Source organism: Lottia gigantea (assembly GCF_000327385.1).
Source record: "Lottia gigantea unplaced genomic scaffold LOTGIsca_22, whole genome shotgun sequence".
NCBI lineage: Eukaryota > Metazoa > Mollusca > Gastropoda > Lottiidae > Lottia > Lottia gigantea.
The window spans coordinates 1,646,816-1,672,332 of record NW_008708555.1 but is presented as its reverse complement, the minus strand read 5'-3'; the positions used below and the strand labels follow the sequence as shown (position 1 = coordinate 1,672,332).

The 25,517-nt window shown below is 32.5% G+C and overlaps 3 protein-coding genes across 3 annotated transcripts; all 3 read right to left on the bottom strand.

Annotated features, from left to right (window-relative positions):
• Positions 1 to 236: 236 nt before the first annotated feature.
• LOTGIDRAFT_159891 (hypothetical protein) lies at positions 237 to 7,358 on the bottom strand (the record flags this gene model as incomplete). Its single annotated transcript, XM_009054588.1, has 15 exons — positions 237 to 269; positions 489 to 579; positions 1,104 to 1,253; positions 1,605 to 1,656; positions 1,835 to 1,930; positions 2,912 to 3,095; positions 3,382 to 3,528; positions 3,914 to 4,043; positions 4,310 to 4,389; positions 4,659 to 4,720; positions 4,845 to 4,932; positions 5,341 to 5,482; positions 5,695 to 5,788; positions 6,069 to 6,822; positions 7,248 to 7,358. The coding sequence occupies 15 exons, from the start codon at positions 7,356 to 7,358 to the stop codon at positions 237 to 239; spliced, it is 2,214 nt and encodes a 737-aa protein (XP_009052836.1).
• An 840-nt stretch (positions 7,359 to 8,198) lies between these two features.
• LOTGIDRAFT_159890 (hypothetical protein) lies at positions 8,199 to 17,589 on the bottom strand (the record flags this gene model as incomplete). The annotated part of the gene is made up of 5 exons (XM_009054587.1): positions 8,199 to 8,228; positions 9,130 to 9,191; positions 9,374 to 9,518; positions 16,852 to 16,854; positions 17,503 to 17,589. The coding sequence occupies 5 exons, from the start codon at positions 17,587 to 17,589 to the stop codon at positions 8,199 to 8,201; spliced, it is 327 nt and encodes a 108-aa protein (XP_009052835.1).
• Positions 17,590 to 20,033: 2,444 nt separating this feature from the next.
• LOTGIDRAFT_159889 (hypothetical protein) lies at positions 20,034 to 22,753 on the bottom strand (the record flags this gene model as incomplete). The annotated part of the gene is made up of 3 exons (XM_009054586.1): positions 20,034 to 20,087; positions 21,479 to 21,648; positions 22,042 to 22,753. 3 exons carry the CDS (start codon positions 22,751 to 22,753, stop codon positions 20,034 to 20,036), a joined length of 936 nt encoding a protein of 311 aa, XP_009052834.1.
• Positions 22,754 to 25,517: the final 2,764 nt, after the last annotated feature.

The window sequence follows — 25,517 nt, the reverse complement described above, 5'->3', positions numbered from 1 at the left end:
ATTCCATACATTCTATTGTTTTATTCCTGGATACCTTTACTACAGGGTTTGCCAGTTGTGTTTCCCTCATGGAGAGTCCACACAACTAACATAGTTTATATTTGTTTATTTATGTGTTATGCATGCTTTGAACAGATAAATTGCAAATATTTGGTTTTCATTTTGGCTTATTCTGCCCCTTACTAGTTTTATGTTGAAAATAGAAATACAGACACTTACATGTGTAAATAAATAATCTAAAACATTCCCTGCTTCGCCAAACGATCTTTCTGAAAATAATAATATATGCAATTAATAACTGAGAGAAAACAACTTTAATTATTATAAACAAAATTGTGGATGACTTCAAAATTTGCCTACTAATGCATTTGGTGAAACAAAAAGTGAACAGACATGATTGCTGACAACATATGTCCATATCCCCTTGGTCATTCTTATTAGTGTTATGCTCTTGAGTACAAGTCCAAAAAATATCTAGATTTACTAACCAGTCCTCCAGCTTTTTTGGATCGTGTTTGAACTAAAATCATTTTTTTCTCTTCTGTTAATCGTTTAACATGGTTCTCAGCTTCTTTGATTCTGAAAAGACAAAACAGTTTGTTAAAAACCTGACTGCAGTAGAGAAAGCAATACAGACTCATCTCTCATTAGCATGCTACCTTATTCACTCTATGATTCTTTCTTATTAAGCTATCAATGAGTAGCATTAAAAGCATGAGACCAAAGGTAATACCAGCTATCTTGAAGCTCAATTAGATAATCTTGACAAATACAGTTGTTTTATCAAACATTTTAATCCCCCACCAAGACAACAAATCATAATTTTATTACAACATATGTGCTACCTTATTACTGATTATAAATTTACTCTATTTTCATTTATTGACAGAGAAAATGCTTGAATTCAGTTGCAATACTCAACCATTCAAGACATCTTCAAGGGAACCAACTCAACCATTCAAGACATCTTCAAGGGAACCAACTCAACCATTCAAGACATCTTCAAGGGAACCAACTCAACCATTCAAGACATCTTCAAGGGAACCAACTCAACAGTTTTTTTCTGAAGAAAGTGTTGTAATAATAAAAATTTACATTCTCACCTTTCTTTAACTATTTTCTGTTGTTCTTTCTTCCAACAAATTTTAAATTCTTGACAGAAACTCGACCAAAATGAGAAAAAATAACCTGGTGTCACTTCCTTTTCACCACTTTTAGCTTTTACACAAAAAAATATCACAGTTTCCTCAAATCTAAATACAAATTATTAAAAATGTATGAATAACTAAATCAATATAAAATGATTAATTGAATAAAATAGTTAATGAGTTTGACTGAACCTCCATTAGAAGCCATGATGTTTTGCATTCGAACTTGGTGTAATATTGAATATTATGAAATATATTTCACTGGCAAGATTTTACAAATATTGGAATCCATGTATATTTGTATCTTTAAGCCATTTGAAAAGTCCATGTCATGATTCTGCAAATGTTAGAAACTAACAACTCTGTATGCTGTGTAAATAGTAGATAGATCAAACATTCAAACAGTTTCAAATAACCCAACAAATGAATGAATGAATGAATGAATAAAATATTTACTTTTTAAAACATTCCTGTAACAACTCTTCTAGTTCACTAAATTCCTGCTTTCCTGAGGAAAGAATAGACAAAAATAAATACATGATAGTTGTAATGACGAATTGGAAATCAATCTAATTTTTGGGGTGAAAAACTTATGAAACAAAGATAACTCCCTCCACTAACAAAAAAAGAAAAACGAAAATTTCAATTCAATTATAAAATGGCCTTTTTACTGAAACAAGACATACCTTTAACAAAGAATGTAGACATGACAGTACTAAATGGTTCTTTACAGTTAACTGATTCTTTTGATTGTAACACTTTCTCTGCTCTCTTCTCAGCAGCTGTAAAGGAAGATAGAATTGAAAATAATTTCCTAGGCTATACAATTTCTTCAAAAGGATTCTGAACTGACAAATGAAATTCACAATGCTATCAGGTGTACCAGATGTATGAGATGTCACATTTTGCTAGCAAGATAAAAAAAAAAATACGAAAAATATCCCAATCATGTAGGTCTATCAATAGGTATTTATACATTCTTATACATACGTTTTATGGTAACTTGTATCCTTTTTAAAGGCAAAAATCCTTTAGCGACATTTAGGATTCATGCATTCTTGGCATGTTACTCAAACAGAAAGTTTTTTGACACCCATCTCTGACAGTCCAATGATAGACCTGGTCCCATATTATTGAAATGATCTTAAGGCTAGGATGTTCTAGGGTCTTAACTTCTAACACTGTTTCTAGGATGTTCTAGGGTCTTAACTTCTTACACTGTTTCTAGGATATCCTAGGGTCTTAACTTCTTACACTGTTTCTAGGATGTTCTAGGGTCTTAACTTCTAACACTGTTTCTAGGATATCCTAGGGTCTTAACTTCTTACACTGTTTCTAGGATATCCTAGGGTCTTAACTTCAAACACTGTTTCTAGGATATCCTAGGATCTTAACTTCTAACACTGTTTCTAGGATATCCTAGGATCTTAACTTCTTACACTGTTTCTAAGATATCCTAGGGTCTTAACTTCAAACACTGTTTCTAGGATATCCTAGGATCTTAACTTCTAACACTGTTTCTAGGATATCCTAGGGTCTTAACTTCTAACACTGTTTCTAGGATATCCTAGGATATAACTTCTAACACTGTTTCTAGGATATCCTAGGATCTTAACTTCTAACACTGTTTCTAGGATATCATAGGGTCTTAACTTCTAACACTGTTTCTAGGATATCATAGCACTAAGATCCTTTCAAGAATACATGGCCAGGATGTGCATAATTATATTTGACCTAGATATACAAACACATAGTATACTTACACTCAAAATCTTTCTTAATTCGTTTCAAATCTTTTTTGATATCATCGAAATTAACGAGAGAAGCCTGACTGATGTCACTAGGATCTGGTAGAGGGAGCTTTACATGATCTGTCCCTGCATCCTCTCTCTCATAACGTTCAATATATTTATATACTACATATTGTAGTAGACTGGTTCGATTATCCTAGAGACAACAAAAAAAAATCATTTGTAAAGCTCAAAGTCAATATATGGATATACTTTGCTAATATATGTGAATATCCAATGAAGCTATATGTATAAGTGAACTAATGCAAGCACTGACTTCCAGAAAATTACATTAAAGTGGATTGTATCATGCAGCAGCAGGGGCTAAGAATCAAGTCTTGAAAAACGTGGAAATGCTATAAAACAATGGCTGATTATCAGAATGTAGTGACTAGTATAGTAAATTAGACCACATTTTGTGCACCATTTCAATCTGACCTTACCTTCCCCTTCACATCTCTTATTTTAGGTAATATTTCCAGTCCGAATCCGTCTGCCTGTCCCCGTGTTCGACTTCCACCATTCATATAATTACCAAACGTTAAAATTAAACCAAATATTCTCTGAACACCAGATCCTTCTGTTAAATCCTATCAAAGAAGACAAAAATTATATTTGAATCAATTTCCATTTAAAAAGACAAACAGAAATAAATTTGATAGTTAGTCAATTTGTCGATATTTCTATGCTTTATCAGCTTAATATAAAATATAAAATTCCAGAGTCTATTTGCACTTGTTTTCATGAAGTCAAGGACAAAGAATCAAAATATCAGATTGTCTTCATTATATAACAACAAAATTTTTCTAAACACTTTTAAATTAGATTTACAGACATGGAGTGACAAAATGCATAACCACGATTCTCTGTGATTCAGAGAATTTATCTAACATACATGAAAATTTATAACTGTTGTAAGACACAACTTGCAAATATGCCACCAGCTCTGATTTGAATCTAAAGTAAAAAACCTACCTCACAAGTCATTTTTAAATTGTGAAGTTTTGAATCAATAACTGAGATCTCCTCTTGAAATGTAGATTGAAATATAAAACAAAATATTCTTTCAGAATAATCTGGTATCTGGACTAGATCGTGTAAAAACCTGAAATATTTAAAAAAGACAGTTTTAGTCAAAAGTTCTGGGAATTTTGTTGGAGGATGAAAATACAGAATAGAAAATGTCAGAGATTCCTTAAGATTTCTTTACATGTAGGCAAGGCATGAAAGCTTTTTTTCTTTGCACATTCTGAAAAGTCTTATCGAAGGGAGGTAACTACTGATAACCAATGGTATCCACTCATAAATTGGGGTAGAGTTTTAGACCATAGACTAAAACAGATTCTAAAGCTAGAAATAAATATAACTTACTGATCAGGTTTATCTAATGGAGTGTCAGGATTTTTACTGATAAATTTAATAATCATTTTACTCTCATCATCTGTTGGTTTCTATTAAAAAATAAAATAAAATATAATTCATATATGTATATTAAGGATTGATATTCATCAAATACAGATTGTACAGCTTTTTCATTCAAGAAAATTCATATATATAAAACATATATACCATAGAATTCTTTAGACCCTTGGTTGCCAGGGTACAATCATGCTGGCTAATCTAAAGGTCAAGGTTATCAATGAAGATTGAGATGGAGAAGGAGAAGAAGGTGCTTTCACTGGTTATACAGGACAGATGAGACAACTATTAGCCTACTTACCATATCATAAATAGTTTTTAATTTATCTTGATCTATAACTGAGGTATCTAAATTTAATATAGCTGAAATATAAATATCATAAACATCTTATTAATCTCATCCTAGCTTCTGTCTCAGAATCAATGTGAGGCGACAAAAAATACTAGACTTTTAATATCATAAAACTTGTCTAAGAATGTAACTTACCATTTTCAATATCAGCCATTTCTAATTTTAAACTAGATAAAAATATACCAATAGTTTGAGATCGTTTAGCATCAATAATTTTAGCCACCTGAAATATTTTATAAGTTACTCAGTGAATTTCACATACTCAAGTAGTCTTAGGATTGTACACAACATTTCAACTCAATTTGGTCATGCAAGCAGGATTATGGGCAATGATGTGATACTATACAGTATTGTGGAGAAATGAATCATACAATGCCACATGACATTCACCACTGTCCACTATAGAGATTACAGTAACACTTAAATGACAGCACAAGGATCTACCGGTACTACATACAAGTATAATCTACCGATGAAGTCAGGTTTCTACTTCTTTTGCATGTTATTTCAGACAACGGGATGGGAAGTCCATATCAGATATCCATCTTAAACTTTTCTATAATCTAACTGAAGGAACATCCACCATTCATTTTAGCATGTGCTGAGAAATGAGCAAGAAAACATCCCTTACCTGCTTGGTTTTATCTTTCTTTTTAGTGTTGTTAGTTTTAGTTTTTTTCTCTACTGGTAGTTTACAGAACATAGAGTCAAACTCATCTAGATCTATATGTGGTTCTTCAACTTTCTCCCAAAATAATCTATGTTCATTTAATCTAAAATATCATTTCAAGTTATAGAGGAAAATACATAAATTACCAAATCGTGAAGCTATCGGAAGCTGTTTTTTGTACAAGGAATTGAAATTTAAGTATGCAACCAGACAGATACTACTTTTTCATCTGAAAGTTTTTACCTTAGTCTGTAGAATATGGTTTCAGTTAACAGTAAGTAATATATCAAAAATTAAGATGAAGTAAAAACTTACTTCTTCTCTCGTTGTTTTAATACATGGACTTGTAAACGTTGCCAGAATAATGGTTTCATAGGAGATTTAGGACTAATCACTGGCTTGGATGGACCTGAAAACCGATTTGAAAAAAAATATCAAAATCTAATAGACAACAGTGTATTGACAGTCAAACCAAGTATGTCTAGATCAGTACCTTGTATATTTGCTTCTTTAATGTCTTCTGAATTAACAATAGAGCTTGGGACATCATACCTCGTTTAATCCCCCATATGTGTACAGGATGTGTCTTAATAGAAATTTTACCCAGGCACTTCCCTGAGGTAAAATTTCAGATAACTATTACATAAAAAGGCTTAAAATTACAATAAAGATGAAACAATAGTTCTTACCTTTAGCTTTGATAAGTGAACCTGGTGCTCCTGGTAATGGGGGGGGAGGGGGTGGCCCCATTCCTGGTAGTGGAGGTGGTGGTGGTGGACCCATCCCTGGGGGTAAGGGTGGAGGAGGAGGTGGTCCACCCCCAATGGCTGGTGGTGGAGGTGGAGGTGGGGCTGACTGAGGTGTTTGAGACACATTCGGCTCAAATGGGCCTGATTGGGGGTATTTCTTCTGCCCCTCTGATAACGACGGAGCGGGAGGGGGGTGAACACCATCAGAGACATTGGAAGCACTAGTAGAGTCTTTAGGGGGCACAACATTTCCTAAAGGTGAAACGATTGGTTTCTTGGGGGTGGGGACAAGTTCAGGTGGGGGGTGAAGGGGAGGGAACTGATGATCTTCTGGTGTTGTCCTTTGAGGAAAACTGGAAGCATTACGAACACATTCTGGTGTTATTTGATTATTGTAGTCCAATGTATTATTACGCTGAGGTGTCCCTGTCAGTGCTATTATCCTTTCGCCAGGTTCATATAGGTCACTTTTGGAACCGTTTTCATATCCATTCAATTGGTAGGTAGAAAATGGCTGCTCCTCTTCACCAGCAATTTGAGCTTGGTTTAAAGCTTCCTGTGTTAATTTTTCTATGCCCGCTAACACCTGATAATGAGCTACCTCTCGTTGTAAGTCATATATCCGAGCTTTACATTCCTCAATCTTCACTGTATATTCATTCTTCACCTTTTCTAGCTCAACATAATTTTCATCCTACAAAAAAAGGGAATGAAATGAAACAAAATGGAATTCTAGATTTTTCTTTATATACCCTAAACCAGACTAAAAGACATGAAGAATAGGTTTGGGATAAATATATTGACAGTTTGTAATAAATCAGAGATAGAACAGGATTCCTTGAGCCAGCAGGTCTATAAATTAGACTTATCATCCCCTGTATACTTCATGTTACATAAAAGCTAGTATAGGATAGCATTTATAAGCTTACTTCTAATAGTTTTAGAATCAAACTATTTTATTTTGATAAATTTTATTGAACTAGACACAAATCATCGATTGAGCAAAACTAAAAGGCTAGGGAAATTGTTATAGCTTTGATGAGTAAACCTGTTATGGAACTTGACTAAGATGATGAACCATTCCTTTAAGGACCAAGATTATCCTGCTAATATCATTACCTCTGATAGATAATCATAAGAGTTGTGTCTTAGTTGATTAATTCTACGATAATTTCCCTGATCTTCCAGTCCATATTTCCCTACTTTCTTACGACTCCCAAAATTACCCATTTCTACTATACTATTACTATATTTTAATCACAATTAATTTAGTATTAAACAAAATGGCAGTTGTAACAAAGTATTTTAGAAGGTTAGTAATGACAATGGAACACAGGTGCTGAAATCCAAATCACAAAACAAATCAACATCTACAAGGCGTGTCACTGTTAGCAGTTTTTAATTTAACTAGATCAAAATTGTTCCATTATTTAGGAAAATAAAACACTTTTAGGCACTTCTTGGGACAACCTTTTGAAAGGATCGAATCGTCAAAACAAACGAGGTAGAACAACCATGTTGAAATCAGCTGATAATTCTGCCTTTTAACTGAATTTATTTCATTTGATATTCCATTCAAAACACATTCATGTTCAGAATTTCATCCATTTTCAGCTGTCTGGTTGGAAAGACAAATATTTGAACACCAGTATACCAAAATATGACTTATACTTCCACAAACAAAAAACAACCCAAATTGAGGGTTTGAAGTCTAATAACAGGTCTACAGTAATTCTAGTCTCATTTAAAATTCAATAAAATTATCATGTGATTCTACAGTAGTTAAAGTGGAATTTCAGGCAAACTTTTGAAAATAAACCATAGGAGGCAATGTTTTGATGTTCTATATTTGTTCAAGTCTATTTAAAGGGGCACTAAGAAACTTGTTTACTGGCATGTCAAAAGATATATAGCAAGAAATTCTTTAAGAAATTCCAATAGTCAAAGCTGTCTCTTTTGTCAGAGGACTCACAAAAAAGCTCAATTTAATGCAAATATGCCAAAAAGGTCAAATTCTACAGTGTAAACTTTAAAGCTTTAGAGATATATGCATCCATCTTCCTAACCAAACTACATCAAGATGACAGTGAGATCTGGTACCTTTAATAAAACTCATACCAGCTGTTACAGTCAATAATGACAATATAGATGTTCATGTCATGTATATCTATATATACTTGTTAAATTTAGTATAATAACAAAATATTTTCATTTAAAATAGTGCTCAATACATCAATTGTAGCATGATATAGAAATATTAAAATAGAACCTAAAACATGTTGTAACTTCTTTTCAGTTTTTATGTTTCAGGTTCTGTTTATGTGTTTGTTAGATTTAGAATGGTATTTATAGTTTATGTCTACTCTATGTTAGCATCTAGGATTTTTCTAGGATTTGCATATTTCTACTTAGGGATTGTAAAGAGGTTTTCTAGAATGGCCGGAACCACAGACATCAGACGAAGAATTGGAATGTCCCAAATAGAAGTCAAAGGTGTTCCCGATACACATAAAAAGACTAGAAAACCTGTATCACTGTCAATATGTACAAGTTTGAAAATAGCTAAATTAGCATAAATGCAAGTGACTGTATCAATATTTTATATTCATTACTTGACCAAATTCATCCTGAGCCATTTTGTTTTGGATATTCTGGATATTCTCTACTTGATATAGTTTATTCAATTCATATTATTCTTTCAGTTATAAAATCAAAGACTGAGAAATACAAGGACTTCTGACTCAACTCCAATTTACAAGATCAATTAGTCAAGCTTTCTTCAGATCATGTAAAATTCAGGTTATGGTTTTGTTATTATATGTACTTTTTTTTCAGGCAGAAGATGAGCTCCATTAGGAGGTTTATAAAACTATCAATATTAATTCTTAGTAAAACAGGAAACTATTCTTAGAAACATATTCACCAAGTGGTATCTGGTAAGTATAAGCTTAATCATATAAGAAAAAAAGTACAAGGCACAACAATTTTTTTTAAAACGTACCTTTAGTTTTTGATTTTCATCTTTATATTGCTGCCTGATCTGTACAATAGCTGCCTGATGATCTACAAACATAAAATAAGATTTAGAATTATTCTTGATACTAGGATTAAAGATCAAAAGAGTTTGCCTATGACCAGCTGATATACCTGTATTGTGGTAATGATTTGACATGCCAGAATAGTGGATATCACATCTGAGGAACCCATAGTGTTAGATTTGTCGAGCTACAAAACAATGAACTTACCTGCTTCAGTATACTTCAAACCAGATTTCTGTTGTTCACCTTCAACTGTGTTTGGTGGGGGCCACATAGGAGTTAATTTGGTGGGGGCCAGGTCAATATGGTGTGTCCCTGGCTCCAGGTGGGCCCAATAATACATGTTGCTACCCTGAAAAGATATAAAAAGGTATCATTAGTTACACATTATATGCAAAGCTGGATATAATTTGACAGTCAACAAAAACATCCCTAATTCTACAAATGAGCCCTTCCGATCACATACACACAGTTTATATTGATACAAGGTATGCATGTGTGGAAAAGTTCAATAGAAAGTTTAGGGGTGTCAAATAGGTGACTGGCACACTATATCCATCTTTAATTATTATGGAACAGGATTACTGTTCACAACAAATCAGAAGGTGAAACTCAATTACTTACCATAGCCGTTACTTTCCAAATTTACTTAAAAAACATAATAATCCTAATCTTGATATTGGCTAAAATAATTTTAAAACATTCAAAAATATCCAATTTGATACATTTTTAAGCATCAGTTATTCATTTTAGTATCTTTGTCTATCTGAATATTGGAGAAGGGCAAAGTCTGACTACTGACTTGTTTGGTTCTAGCCCTAACAGTGTTACTATTAAGACAGTAGGTCAAAAACCAATTTTGTTTATCACAAGTTTCAACCTCTCCTTAGAAACAGACAGAAACAGGTTGACAGTTTGTATATAGGTGTTACATAGTCCTTTCACAAATAGTATCATTACAAGTGGGGTCTGCAGTATGCACCATATTCTAAATAACAACAATTCTTACAAAACAGGTCTCTCCTTTAAGGGCATAGAGTTATCAATTTCATGAACATTCTAAAATCATTTTTAGTTTTACCATAAAGGCTAGTAGAGGAAGAAATCCATATTTTACGAAATTCATTTAATAAACCATTTTACAGTTTGATTTTTAAAATTCTTTTACAATGACTTTCAATATTATCACTGGTTTAACACTATTTAGACTGTAACCTAATATTAAAATGTCTGATAGTTGTTATTATTAGGTTTAGAACAATTATGAAGACATGAACCGATCACTACTTTAAATGGTCAACCCAAAACAGACACAGAAAGATAGTCGGATACATAAATTAATCACATCCTGAACCACATTGAAACAATGTAAAACACATTGAAACAAACAATCAAACATTTTGAAACAAACAGTCAAACATATTGAAACAAACAGTCAAACATATTGAAACAAACAATCAAACATTTCTCAAAACTAACCATGTAGTATTTATCCACTAATTAATGATCTTTTTTCATTAACTCTTTCTAAAACAGAAGATTATAGTCAAGGAACACTGCAGTAATGAGAGTCTTCAGTATGGTACTTCAGAATACTGTATAGTCACAATACGTTTGATACAATTCACATCTTAGTGAAGAGACTTCTGAAATCATTTTACATCGAACATAAAACCATGAGGACAAAGCACCAATCCCTTTGATTACTTCGTAATTCAACTTTTAATTTTAATGATTCACTGATATCAATAATCCAAATAAAAACCTGGAACTTTCAGACCCCAGGTTCCTGTTCAACGTTCAACACTTATATCATAATTTACCATAGTTAGTCTAATAACGGCACACCAGTTTGCCAGAATTTGGTCTATATCAATGATGATAATTGTCACTTAGTGTATTTATTACTGGCCATGTCTCATAGTATCTAATAAATATACCAAATAAACAATATTAGCTCTGTGGACTCTCTGAATGGGCACCTAGTTGAAAAACCAAGTCATTAAGAGGCATCAAGTGTTCTAGAAGGGTAAGCATGACCTGCCTCATTATCTACACCTGCTTAGTTATATGGAGCTCAGGAACTTAAAGTGAACAAAGTTTAGTTTAATCTGCTAAAAGTCAACACAATATAGTATAAATACAGTGCAATTCAAAAAGTGATTAGGAAGAAACAATGTTGGAATTACCATTTATTAAGTTGAATACGGTAAATTCTAAATCGTCATACCAATTACCGAACCTCTACATATTCGAGTATAAAATTCACCAGTTTACTGCCTGTACCGTAGTGTTTTACCACCCTTGTAAAATGTCAAACTGAATGTCAATGAGTCAATAGACAGTCGTTTTATTTTACTTAATTATTACATTGTTACTTTCATTCATTGTATAAAAGTCTGTATTTTGGCGGTAAATTTTGGGCCATGCTGGAAAGTCTGAAGGTCTATGAAAAGTCTTATTTTGAAGTGAAAATTAAGCTCTCTAAATGCTCAAAATTCATCTTAGGCCATCTGAAATCAATTGGCTTTTGGCAGGCCTCTGCCCCCCTAAGTACTCAGGCATAGAAGGGGCTTCGGGCCTCGCCTTGGAGAGTGACTTCTCATTTTTGCCCACCCCCAGGCTCTCAAGCATTTTCTAGATGAGCCAGACTCCCTTGCTTATTATGGTATTATTTTCTATATTAAGGTGGTTGATTTGAGTTTATTTGATGGACATGTGCCGAATTGCAGTTCACATTTGCTCAAAAATCCCAAGCCTCTGTCGGACATCTGAAGTTGAGGTAAAACATTGAGTGTGATTCAATGTCAGTTAGCGATTTGGCTATATTATCCAATATTTATCTGGCATAGCTATACAAATGTCTGAGAATTCAAGCCTCTGTTTCAACATGAGTAAAGGTTAGTAGACATCGAGTGTCATTCCATGTCGATCAAAATTGAAATATTTTTTTCAAATATCAACCACTATTTTCTGTATTCTCAGACACAAATTATTTCTCTGTTTAAAATGGCCATAACCTAGTTTTGAGTAAACAACACAAATCATTTATTCTGGAGATTAGCCTAGAATTAGTAATAGACATGATTTATAGTGTTTTGCTCAGTTTTTTGGGGGTGAATATCCTTGTCCAAGATGTTTATTGAAGCCATGGTAAGGACCATCAATCAAATTTGATTTAATTCTAATCTAATTTTAACTGAATCACTTAATTTTCAGCAATGTAAATACAGTCGAAAGCAGACTGGTGTTAACATTTTTATATTCAAGCCTTCAAAATATTAACTATTTTTTACTAAGATCAATGCCTTAAAGATAAGCTTACATTCTTTAATTATTGAATATTCAATTCTCATTTGAAAATAGCCACAAGGTTTTCTTATAGATCAAAGAGTTTAAAATAAGACATTGGTCACTTTATCTTATAACAACAAATATTTCATTTATCTACAATTTATCATAATAAGGTCATTTGGGCACTTGGAGGGGGTCAACAATGTTTATACTCTGTGAATAGTGGGTAACTTAAAGGTCTGGTGGGGCGTCCCAAATTAACCAAATGTATATTTTAATAGATTCTGTAATTAAAGCATTAAGCACTATTTTTACTGTGTAAAAGCTTGTTATCATTTTAATTTTAGAGCCTTCAGTGCTCATCTAGTCCTTAGTTAAACTGGTATTTTTAAGTGGTACATAAGAAATTAAGATACTTATATATTTTCAAAGACGATAACCTGACATTTTTTCATACTTCTTGGTCCTGTTCAGTTACTTTGCTAATACATCTAAAGTCCAAATTTGGAAAGTTTGCCCCAATATCTAATTAAACTGATGAGCAATTTACATGAGTTGGTAGCATGAAATGAGCTGTTACGACAATTTCATATATAAATATATAATGCATCTAGAAACATTCATCTACCTCCTTAAAACCCTAATACCACAGTACAATCCTTTTGGAATCAACCTCTCGTACTAAGCAATAAGGTGGTTCCCTTTAACTTAAAGTATATTGAATAACAAAGACCCTATTGTAGTTTGAAATTTAACCCTGTTTCTTATTGACATCAAGAATGTACAGATTATGATAATATGAGGACAATTTGATAAATTATCACATTTTTGCATTATTTCTTCATATATTATAATACATTGTCACATTCTTTATGTTTCTTATTTATGATTGACTGATAACTGACCATGGGTGATGATATCAGAGAAAATTTCTAAATTAAAGTGATTATAATGAAGTTTTCTGAACTTTTTATGTGAATCAAAGATACTTTTAACATTGAATTACACCATTCCATTTTCTATCAGATATCTGTGCTTGTTACAACTCAACAAATGATTTATTAGCAGACTTTGCGATTGAAAACTGCTTAACCTATGGCTAACCTATACTTGATCTGCCCTGCCAGTCATGTCCAGAAAATAGAGCTAAATCAACAGCCCCGGTTAAGCATTTCTAAAATTTAAAGGCACGATCTGACTAAAAATGAATCAAGAGATTACTTCCCAAATATCATGCTGAAATTGAGGTGTATACCATGATTGCAATAGCTTCATGAACTGGAAGCTAGAACTTAGTCACATTTCCCATTTTAAATGAAGCTGGCATACTCTAAAGAAAGAATTTCAGGTTTCCATGTGAACTATTCAAACATCAATGCTTCAAAGAATTTTAATTAGCAGGATAGGTCAATTCTTGAAATTAAGCAAATCTTTGAGCACTCAAGAGTTTCCCTTTAAGACATAATGATGAATTTTCCTTATTAGAATCTCACACTGTCACAAATCATTACAAAGACCATGCAGTGTACAATACGGGGTACATGAATCTATTAAACATGGAATCGTACATACCTGCATTTCATGAATTTCTAATTTCCAAAATGAACATCAGTTTATATCATGATTTTCAATTATTCCTTTCTGTCTTTCACACAATATCTAATCAAACAACTACTAATTAACTAAGTCCCATAATTTGCTAATTAAACCTTAATTAATGTAATATGACCTATAAAATTTGTTCGGTTTATTCAAAATATATAATGAATTATTCATTTGATGATGTCTTAACTCCTTATCAAACCTCACGTGAATGATCTGTTCTATGAGTTCTGAGTTATCCATGAACAATTGTTTAGTATACTATGAACACTCCTTTTTTGTTTTGTAATATCGTTACACAGGTACATCCACAAGACAGTCTCTTTGCTTCTTTAAGAAGACAGTTTTATCTAATTGCTTAATAATAATAATAATGAGATTCCATCTTGTATAGCTGATACAATCAGTAAAACTGCTCAGTGGAGAACATTTTCAAATAAAATATTTGTAAAACATAGTTTAAAAGTAAAGCAAAGGTTAAAAGTTAAATCACTGATTAAAAGCCTTATCAAAATAGTATGTTTTTAGATTCTTTTTGAAGATCCAAATAGAGCAACTTGTTGGATGTGGTAGTTTTTAAGTTTTTTAAATGATGACTCATGATGTACTACATCCCCTGAACACCTTCTAAGATTCTGTCCTACTGACACATCTTTGACCAAGTTTAATAGACTGACAATTCCATGTTCAGTACAGGAGTTTGGTCCACACAGTATATATAATACAGATAACAGTGATACCAAACCATATCCAATCAGAATTCAATACAGCACAAATCATAAAGATCTAATACTAAGTCTCTGAATGACAACATATTCAAACTGAAATTTCTCATAATATCCAAAACAGTACAAATGTTGTCACATGGAATCTTAAAAAAAAGCACATATCCTGATAAACCACATGTTAAACGTAAGTAACTATAGAATATATCATTTCTTATGTCAAATTTCATTAGCAAGAATCACGCCATTCTACATGAAGAGTTTTTGTGCAGTTCCAAAAAATTACAACATTGGAGAATGAATGAATGAAGCAGATTTACTGATGCTGTGAAATACTGATCTTCATGTAAACACCCTGACTAGTATACATCATACACTCTAGATATCAACTGACTTAAAGTGACAAAACTAGGACATGAGTGGACAACAAGGAGTGTCTATGTAAATGTATCATGTCCCCTTGTTCGCTAACTAGCATATTCTCCAGTAGACACCAAAAAAAGAAAAATTCAAGCAGGGTCCATATAAAACTGGTCGCTAACTAGCATATTGTCCGGTAGACACCAATAAGAGACAAAATTATGAAGATTTACGAACGCACGATGTATGAGTATCCGTTAAAAGCATACAGTACAAACTGTTGTCAGGCTCCAATAGGAGAGACTATGCCTACCAGTAATGTCCAAGCAAACAGATCTTGCAATAAAAATCTGTTTTAGCAAGAAATTTTGTTAATCAAAACCTTGTCAAAAGCATGGTAAAATTGAGATCAAAAGTTGTGTTGTAGTGGACTCCTCCAAAGAGAAGTACCATCAGGTGTTTCTAAACGAGTAAGCATGGACAGCTTCGAGTGCGACACCCGCCACCAATACATAAGTCAACATCATGAGATACAACCAGATCAATTTATGTCTGATCAAAACAAATAAGAGAAAACTGTCTATTTCTTCTAAGGGGGCATTTTTATAATCTTGATGTATATCTCCTATTAACAATTATAAAGAGCAATAATTCTAGTTCTGAAGATATTTTTGACTACTTGTACTTTTAAACTGTAAACAAGGATGAGATGTATGTCTACCAATGCAGGATTCCAACCTGAGCGCCAGTTAAGTGAGAGAGCACCTTAATAGGTGAACCACCCATGGTTCTATAGAACTTTTTGACGACCTGTATCTTTAAACTGTAAACAAGAGTAAGATGTGGGGTGAAACTTAAATCAAAGTTTATCTGGTTGTTAATTAGTAATTCACCACCATACTTGATACTGAATTACCGTATATACCATAATAAATACACACAAAAACTAGCTGACAATTTACTTAATCAAAGATTCAAAATAAAACTACTTTTTCTAAAAACTGCCTAATGAAATTCTATTTATATCATCATTTAGAGCCAACTAAGAATGTCACGAATTAGGTGATGAGCAACTTTCAATTATCAAGCTTTACATGACAAGAATAAATGCTCTTTCAGACCAATAGTTATGTTGAGCAATGTTAACTAAGCAACTGGCAGTTATTTCAGCAATATTGGAATTCAAATTGTAATATTGAAATGATTCTTTGATCAATGTTCATCTTCAATGAATTAATACATGTTGAACAGTAAGATCATACTGATGATGATGGTATCTATATAATGTTATCTTGAGCAATATGAACAAACCAATGTTAATAACAGTAACTGGTAACACGGTTTAATTAAGCAATGCTTGTAGTCCTCATGATAAGAAACTTGTTATTCATATTAATGAATTTATACATATTGTACAATAAGATCTGATAGGAATATATCTATATAGCCCTCTTATAAAGGTAATGTTGGTAACTAGATATAGTACAGTAAACTTCGAATAATTCCATATAGGTAGGCTGCTTATTTAGGTAGTGTTGGTATCAATCTTAGGCATCTCAGGACATGGAGGAATACATATATAAAAATAGCCTGCTTATTTAGGTAGTGTTGGTATTCAAACTGTGGCATCTCAGGACAGTGAGGATACACTTGTATTGTTTACACTGACAAGTAGACCTATCTTCATCCTTAATTAAAACTTACTACCTTCAATAGAAATACCAATGATAGGTAAGTTTTTATTTCTTCATAACATATCTTACTGTCTTCTTACTCTGGTTACAAATTACATTTTATGCTTTATTGTAATGTGAATTGGAATATCACCTTCAAAAATATTACATGTATTGTTAGTCTTAGAGTACCAGTACTCTGATATTTATAGCTTGCATTTACAGAAAGTTATTAACAGCCAAACATGGTTGAAATTTCTTAAAGAATAGGTAACACAATTTAAGGTGATATTGCATTTTCCTTGATATGATTGGTAAAATTTAAATAGCAAAAATACTGGTAGTAATTGTTTGCAGAATGTGTGTTTATGAATACTGCTGGCACAGACCAATACCATCTTTTCCAATGTCATACGATAGAAAATATACAAAAAAACCATGCGAAATGAAGTCCGGTATATAAGGAAAGTGCTAAAAAATTGGCATCAATTATAGGCTAGCTGCTGTGAATGTCCCCAATTGACAGAGGTAAGTAATGTTTCCAAATTTAAAATATTAACCAAGAAGATATTAGTGACGGGGTAAAAAATTCAGGCTTAAAAAGATGAAATGTTTTTTTGTTTCATGGTTTAAAAACCACTGTAAATATTTTATGAAAGAAAAAGTTAAAAAAACTTCTTACATTTGTCATTAACTGTAGAGACGATCGTCTGAACTTGACACTAGGTGGAGCTCGACTTGACGAGTTTTTTCCATAACCTCGCGACATGATGTCACACTTTGTTAATTAACTCGTTAACCTTTGACCTTTATAAAGACATCAGGTACACATCTTTCTAATAAAGATAACTGTTTTTTTGTCTTCTCGTCTTAAAGTTTCTTTTTTCTTCACAGGGCTATCTCTGATTCCATGTTCTTTAATGAAACATCAATTAGCAGTTGATAAATATAAATAAACCAAGTACCAATGAAATCTGAACTCAAACTGGCAAAACATTGGTAGCACTTGATGCCACTTTACAGCTGTTTTTGTCAACTTTTCGGAGAGTTAGATAGAGTAAGTCTTAACATGTCTTTCTTCTCATTAACTTTATTCTTCAAAGTATTTTTGCTTTAATTAGTATTAGAGTGATTGAAAAGCAACAAATTACTATTAAAGGTACTATACACATAAGCACTGGCACTGGCACTTAGTTGTAGGTCTCCAGCACATTACTATCAACAGTGTGCTATTTATTAACACAAGATGAATTGGTGCCACTCTACATCTAGGTTTCTCAACTCCAACTTTGACGTACCTTTTTTAATCCTTTTCCTGTTGATACAAATAACATCTTGAAAATATTGATTTCAAATCTTATAAAAAATCTTTAATAAACAACATGATCAGAGAATTGTTGATTAGTCCAATTATAAAACAAGTAATCACATTACATGTTTATTTTGGTTCAGATCCAAATATTCTGCTCCATTAGGCACATTATACACACCATAGTTCAAAACAAGCACCTGTTTAGGTTTATATATAGTCCAAGGTCAATATAAGGAACTGTAAGGTGGCTAATGAAGAAATTCTGAACTCAAAATAGGTTCAGATTTTTTCTGTCATGTTCATATTAATAACTATCCACACTTATCCAGATAAAAACTCCTCTTTCAATTCCTTTTGCTTCCAGACCAGAACCTTTTTAAATTTCCAGATCTGTCAAATAAATGTTTCTCAAGAACTTCAAATGTGTGTCACCAGAATAAAGGTCATATTTGATATATAACAGACCAGACCATATTTCACTAGGTCATTTATAGTAAGTTTTAATTTTCTCCAGATGTCTTAAAACATTCATTCCATCACATGGTAAACAAGTTGACATAATTATAGACCATGAAGCAATAATTCAGAAGCCCAAAGGCTGACAGTAGTGGAATAACTTCCAGAAAGTAAGCTTGAGTTCAGTAATATCTGGTGGAATATAACCTTGAGTTTGGTGATATCAGGTGTTTCTGTAAAGAGGCAATCAAGCAATTGGAATACAACCCAAAGCTAAGTGATGTCCTTTGTAGGTGAAAATCAAAGAATTGGAACACAAGACACATCTAGTTACATAGTGAACCATTCTTTAGCTCTGTATACTGTGGACCCCTTCCTATTCCAGCCCTTTTTAGGGTAACAAATATAATCATATAAAATATATATGGCAACTCAAAGTTAGTTAGTGTCATGTGTATATCACACTCTGAAATACAACACTGGGTCAGTGAATGTCTTAGAAGTAAATTGAAATGACCTGTACCTATTTAGTTTCTAATTAGCCTGTAACATCACAGGTATCATGTCTCTTTGATGTGGACAGTTTACAGTATCATTACTTTAACTGTATTAGTAAACTGGCCTGTCATTGACACACCAGAGTTTAGGTACTGCTCACTGACTGAATTTCCACACATTCACTATCAGTTCTTTCAGCATGTCACATTTAGATGTCGAATCATTCTCTTTTCATATTATTTTACAGAAATTTCAACTAGACTGAAACTTGATAACCTGTAATTCATTCCATTTAATCTCTTAATTTTTATTCTATTAGCCAACACTGATGCTTCATTTACGTAATTTTTTCTTTTACACTTCCAAAAATATAGATGGACACAATTCAGAATCTCCCTTTAAAGTTCCAGAATATCACTGCTGATCACAAATCTAAAAATAATTGTTAATCCTAGAAATATTGATACCAATTTCATTCAGAAATCCTTCATTTGTGGTTTCAAACACCCCTCGAATATATCTACATTTGTTTCTTCAAATCACTACTGTGTGGTTAAATTCAATCTACAGATTGTTTTCTAGAAATATTTCAAACAATTTGGCTATCTAAAGATTACTCAAATCCTATTTTATGACCATTTGATAAATCATAAATTATTCAATTATTTATAGTCAAGGGCCAGTTATTCACACCCATAAATTCAGCCTCTTACACCAGGGTTAATATAGCTACCAATAGGATTTATTTAATAAGGATAATAGTTGTCAATATCTTAAATAAGATGAAGTCTTGTACTTTGTTTTTATCCACTTGCAAATTGTGATTTCTTATACTTGAGCTCATATACATTGGAAAATTGGGTTTTCTTGTCCATAAGTTTATAAACATTTGTGACTTAATGTATCAGGGATTGATAATTCCTTGTTCTTGGATTTTCAAATAAAGTTCAGATATACTTTTGAGTTCTTTGACATTCTTTCTTGTGTTGTGTAACATTCACCTGTATATTACAATTTCAAAAGGATTCTTTGAGTTTTTGTCCTTAAGTTTGCAATCATTTGGAAATTAAGATATCCTCGGGAGCAAAGTCCTTGTTTGTTTCAGATTCAATCAACAACTCACTCACTCTGACTTGCAAACATCTCAACAATTCACATCAATTTCCACTTCCAAACTTCTGGAGTATCATTATTGACTTCTAGAATGATTGTTAGCATGCTTGGAATATATAGATCAATTCAGATCTATGGGGACCACACAATCTCACTTCTGGCAGTTCACAAAACTGCACTAATCAAACTAATGGGAGGTACTTTTTGAATGATTGTTAATATGGTCCAGAAACAGCAAATCAGTCCAATTGGGAGCACACTTTCTTTCTACTGCACTAATAAAACCAACTTATAGGAGGCACTGTCAATATATAAGGCTAGCAAAAGTGATTTTTTTCCCACTAATTTCCACTCAATATGGTTAATGGCACATTTTTTAATAATTCCACACATTCACACTAAGGGGTCTGCCTGTCAAAATAATGCCCATTTCAAAATACAACACCAGGAAGCTTGTATCAAACCAAGCCTGTAAGGTCAGTGGGGGTCAAGGCAGGATTAGGGATTAATGGATTAGCCTGATGGGATTATGATAATCCCAACCATAATGCCACTGATTCAATTAGACTGCATTCAAAGTGTCAAAACATATTAAACAGTTATGATAATCAAATCAGTAGGATTACATCCAATTGAAATCTAGTTCCAGGGATTGGAAAGAGGTTTTCTAGCCTACTATGTGTATTTGGGAAACTTACACCGTAATTAATGTCTATATCTTTCAGATTTCTTTCAACATGAGTCCTTCATAAATTCTTATTGTACGATTTTTGAGGAATGTGAACTCTAAGAGAGGTAAGTGTACAACTGGTTTCATTATTAGTTTGTGAGATTCATATTCTCAGCTGTGCAATATAAGCTATTAAATTGCAATATGACATTTTTAAATTTTAAGTTTTACAAATTCCCTCAGACCAAACCCTTTTTCAAGTAAAAGGAATTTCTTAATGCAAAAGATCATTCAAAAAAATTTTTTGGTATAAGATACTCTCTTATAGAAGCACTGGCCTAGGTCACAAATAGGGACTGTGGATTTCAGCGTTAGAATACATCAATTTGATAGAAAATTACCTACTTCTGGAGAGATTTACAAGATAAACAAATAATTCAAAAATATAAAGCAATTGTTTCAGGGAGTTAATGAAAGGGGATCTAATCTACCATGGACATAAAGTGATATATTCCAATAATTCTAATATGTATCATATAGCCCAGATCTCTAACACTAAACTTCAAAATGTATACATTGCATACATATTAGAAAATTCAATATAATTACCTTAAAAACAGTATGGAGCGGACCTGGATCATGTTCACATATAACACCAGCAGCTAATAAATAGGTAGTAAACTGAGAGAAGATAACTCTGATATCATGTTTAGTTAAGATCAAATGTAAATAATGATCTTTAGAAATAGCAGAACTGAACCATCGTAATAACATCTGACCTACAATACAGAATAATAATATAACATTTTAGTTACGTGTAGACTCCAAGAGAGAAGCAGTTATTGCTTAGTCAAGGTTGTGTATAACCCCAAATGATGGATATCGCCAGTCATGCTCCGATACATATTGCGATACAAGGGTAATAAATAAGATGTGTATTGCCATATGGAGTAATGGGATAAAAATTAACATATATATAATACATAACTTAGTCACTGTGATATTTGGTAATGTAGTTGATAGGAGTGGTTAACTACTCTTATACCAGTATTGTAAGAAGTTTAGAAAAATTTCTGTGATTCTGATTTTTTTATGGAATGATATGGAACCTTTCAATTGCTTTAATTAACTGATAATTTTTTCTCAACTTCAAAATTCAAGTCATAACCTACCTTCAAAAACTTCTTTTTGACCAAATCTAAGAATCCTGGGACAATTTTCAGGCCATTTTACAGCATCTTCTAAATTTTCAGTCGGCATAAAGTAATCTTTTTTTCGTATGTCAGCTTTTAGTTTTGGCTTTGGCTCTGGAGAAGCTTTCACTTCTTCTGCTGGAGATTTTGTTAGAATATTAGAAAGTTTAAAATCATCTCCTATGTCATCTAAGTCTGTTTCAAGTTCATCATCTGGTACGGTTTTTTTGCTTTTCTTTTCAGAAGTGTTTTCCTTTGGTGATTTATTTGGAAGATTATCTCCGAACAATGCTTGAAGTTTTTGTTCATCACGTTGCTGCATCGCTTGATCTAAATCGGTGACGACACATCTAGATGGAGTTAGAGATGACGATTCAGAAAAGCTGAATGATTTGGAGGACTGAGGTGGAGGTCTTTTGGGTAATGGTGGAACGTCTTCAGAGCTCACAGATTGGCTACGATTTCCTGTAGAATGTTTTCGATATGTTTGATTTGATATTTCTAGATTTGAGAATCTATCCATTGTGTCTTTAACGAGGTTGTCAAGATCAGGGTAAGTAACTCTTGATAGTCTTTGTTTTGGAGCGAGATCAACATCTAAAGACTCACGCTTCTCTCCCTTTCGTGTGGGAGATAAAAATTCACTGGAATCGCCAATAATGACTGGCTGGAATGCATCGTTGTCGGCCATTTTTATAAATGGTGGAATATATATATCACAGTTGAAGAAATAAAAACATAAAAATAAAAATCACAACCACATAATTAAGTAGGTTTTGGTGCTGTGTAGAATTTTGTAGTCTCCTTACATCTTCAGAATTTAGAGTCTATCGTCTTTTTTCACTCCAGAAAGCTAGGAATGATTCTGCAAGAGGAAGAAAGAATAGTAATGAGTTTATGGTTGTTATATTCAAATCATCATCCTGCTATTTTTACCAAAACAGTTCATATAAAGCATTTGTGAGAACGCAAATAGACCTGGCAGTAGGAGGTTGGAAATCTAATATTACAATCACCTAACAATAAGTGGTAAAACATTGAAAGACATAGATAACAAGGGTATGTTCCTTTCGATACCAAATTGGTTTCAGCTTGACAAAAACTGCTGAGTGTTCACAAAATCTTTTATTTTGATAGCTTATATAGCCTAGGTTGTATATTATGCTACTAGCAGATTTCTGATTGCAAATGAAGCCTTCATTTTCTTGAATTTACTAAAATATCTGCATCAAATCAATTTGTTATTTATTATATAATTATCCCAATCGTCTAATCAATCCAATTTAATTGGGTATTCTATATGGATATATCATCCATTAAAAAAAGTTTTAGCTTCTCTTCAGCAGGAATATCTATGCTTTGCCATTATTTCAGTGAAGTCTACAGCATGCAATTGCATAAGCATCCTCTGTTACAATTACAAGAGAAGACAGACATTAAAAGACATAGCTAAAGGGCAACAAAACTCAACAAAGGAGAGGTGTGAAGGGTCACATTCCTCAACATCAAAATTGTCAACAAACCAAAATAATGTAAACAAACAATAACCATCTTTTTTTTCAGTCATAAAACTGAGTTTTTGGTTATTTTTCTTTTGATTTCAGTTTCACTTACATTTTTCTGATGTTTCAGCAGCAGGCATCACAAATTCAGCTACATTACAGCGAATGAGACATTAATTCTCAAGATTTCTTGTAAACTTTGACAGAAAGTCGCCATTTTTTCCCTTGATTGAAGGGGCGCAACTCTACCTTCAAACCGGTTTCTTTATTTCATACAGTAGAAACTGTCTAATAAAACAAGATAGGGATTTGCTATTCTGTGCACATAATGAGCTACTGTTTGTCCTAAATCGTATGAGTAACTTAATTATCCATAAAAAGTTGAAAGAGATTGAGACAGTATTGCAGTTGGACAGAGATGTTTGAAACTCTGAGCACAAGTTTGCTGGGTGTCTCATAAAATTTGAAGGGCAGCACCTATGCCTTTCATTAGTGAATATATGTATTTTTCCTCTGTATAGAGGCATCTTGACACTTTCACTAAATTAATAGTACTATATATTAGAAGAGTACAGCTGAATTGGACTAGGTCCAAAATTTTTCACCAGGTTTTGTTGATGTAGAAAAACAATAATATATTTGATTTGACAGTTTTTATTGTTATTTATCATCAGGTGTATAAGTTACTAAATTAAGTATTTTACACAAAAATAGTTTAACAACCACTTAGATAATTAGTAATTAGGCTTCCTATTTTGAATTTCCAGATTAGCAAAGCTGCCAAGCTCATGATGGTCATCCATAGATGATCCATGCAATCTACTGTAAAGTGACAATAAGGAAGAATCTCTGACTGTATAGGTTACAATTAAATAAGTTGTACTGTACAGAATCTTTATTTGTCAAAGGTTTTTTTCCTTGGTCATGTCACTTTACCTTTTATACATTAAAGAAATATCAGATCATATTAAAAACTTTGTTTTTCTTCATAATTCTAGACATAAAAATAAATAACTGTACATTTTTTCATTTTTTTGATTAAATAAATGTAGCTATAAACAAAAAACTAAAAACAGTAAACTGTGAATCATACAATTTCAATCTCATTCCATCATTAAGTCATTCTATTACATTTCCCAGGATACCTTATCTTCACAATGTCAACTTATTAATAACTGTGTCTTATCCCTTGACTGCAATAACCAACTTTCCTGTATCACAGAAGTTTGTAAATGCAATTATTTGGTAGGATTGTAGCGTTAGCGAATACAACCACTCAAGAGTCCAGACAGAAAGGTGGCTATTGCAGTCAAGGTATAAGACACAGTAATAGTTTGTAATAGCTTGACATTGTTAAGATGAGAATGCCTAGGTCTAATTACATTCCATTTTAATTAATGAATTCATTTGGCATTATTTGCATTCGCTGCCCTACTGAGGCCTTTTGAGCATTATATAGGCATTGAACTTCATTAAAACATAGGACCATAACTTATGGACTACCATCAGTAGATAATTTTCTGTCTTTCTTTGTTCCTGCATTTCAATTTTTTTGCAGGATTTAGATGTAAATTGTTTTTTCGAGGTTATGATATTTCCAGAACATTTGCAGGATATTCCATAAAATATTTTTAAGGCTGGATATAATTAGACAGGCAACTAAAATCACCCCAAATTTTACTATGAAGCTAACCATACAGATTTTACTTGGATAGAAAGTATGCATGTGTGGAAGAGTTCAATAGAAAGTTGAGGGGTGTCAAAGAGATGACCGGCACACTATATCCAGCTTTGTTAAAGTTCAATGTTTCAATGCCACTGAAAGATATTAAATAATATTAAGCGCAGACTTCAAAATAACCTTATCCTTGACTTACAGCCAGAAACTAGCCCTTTGTAAAGTATATGCATACTACAAAACCCCTTTTCTGTTTATGAACTCTTCAATGAAAT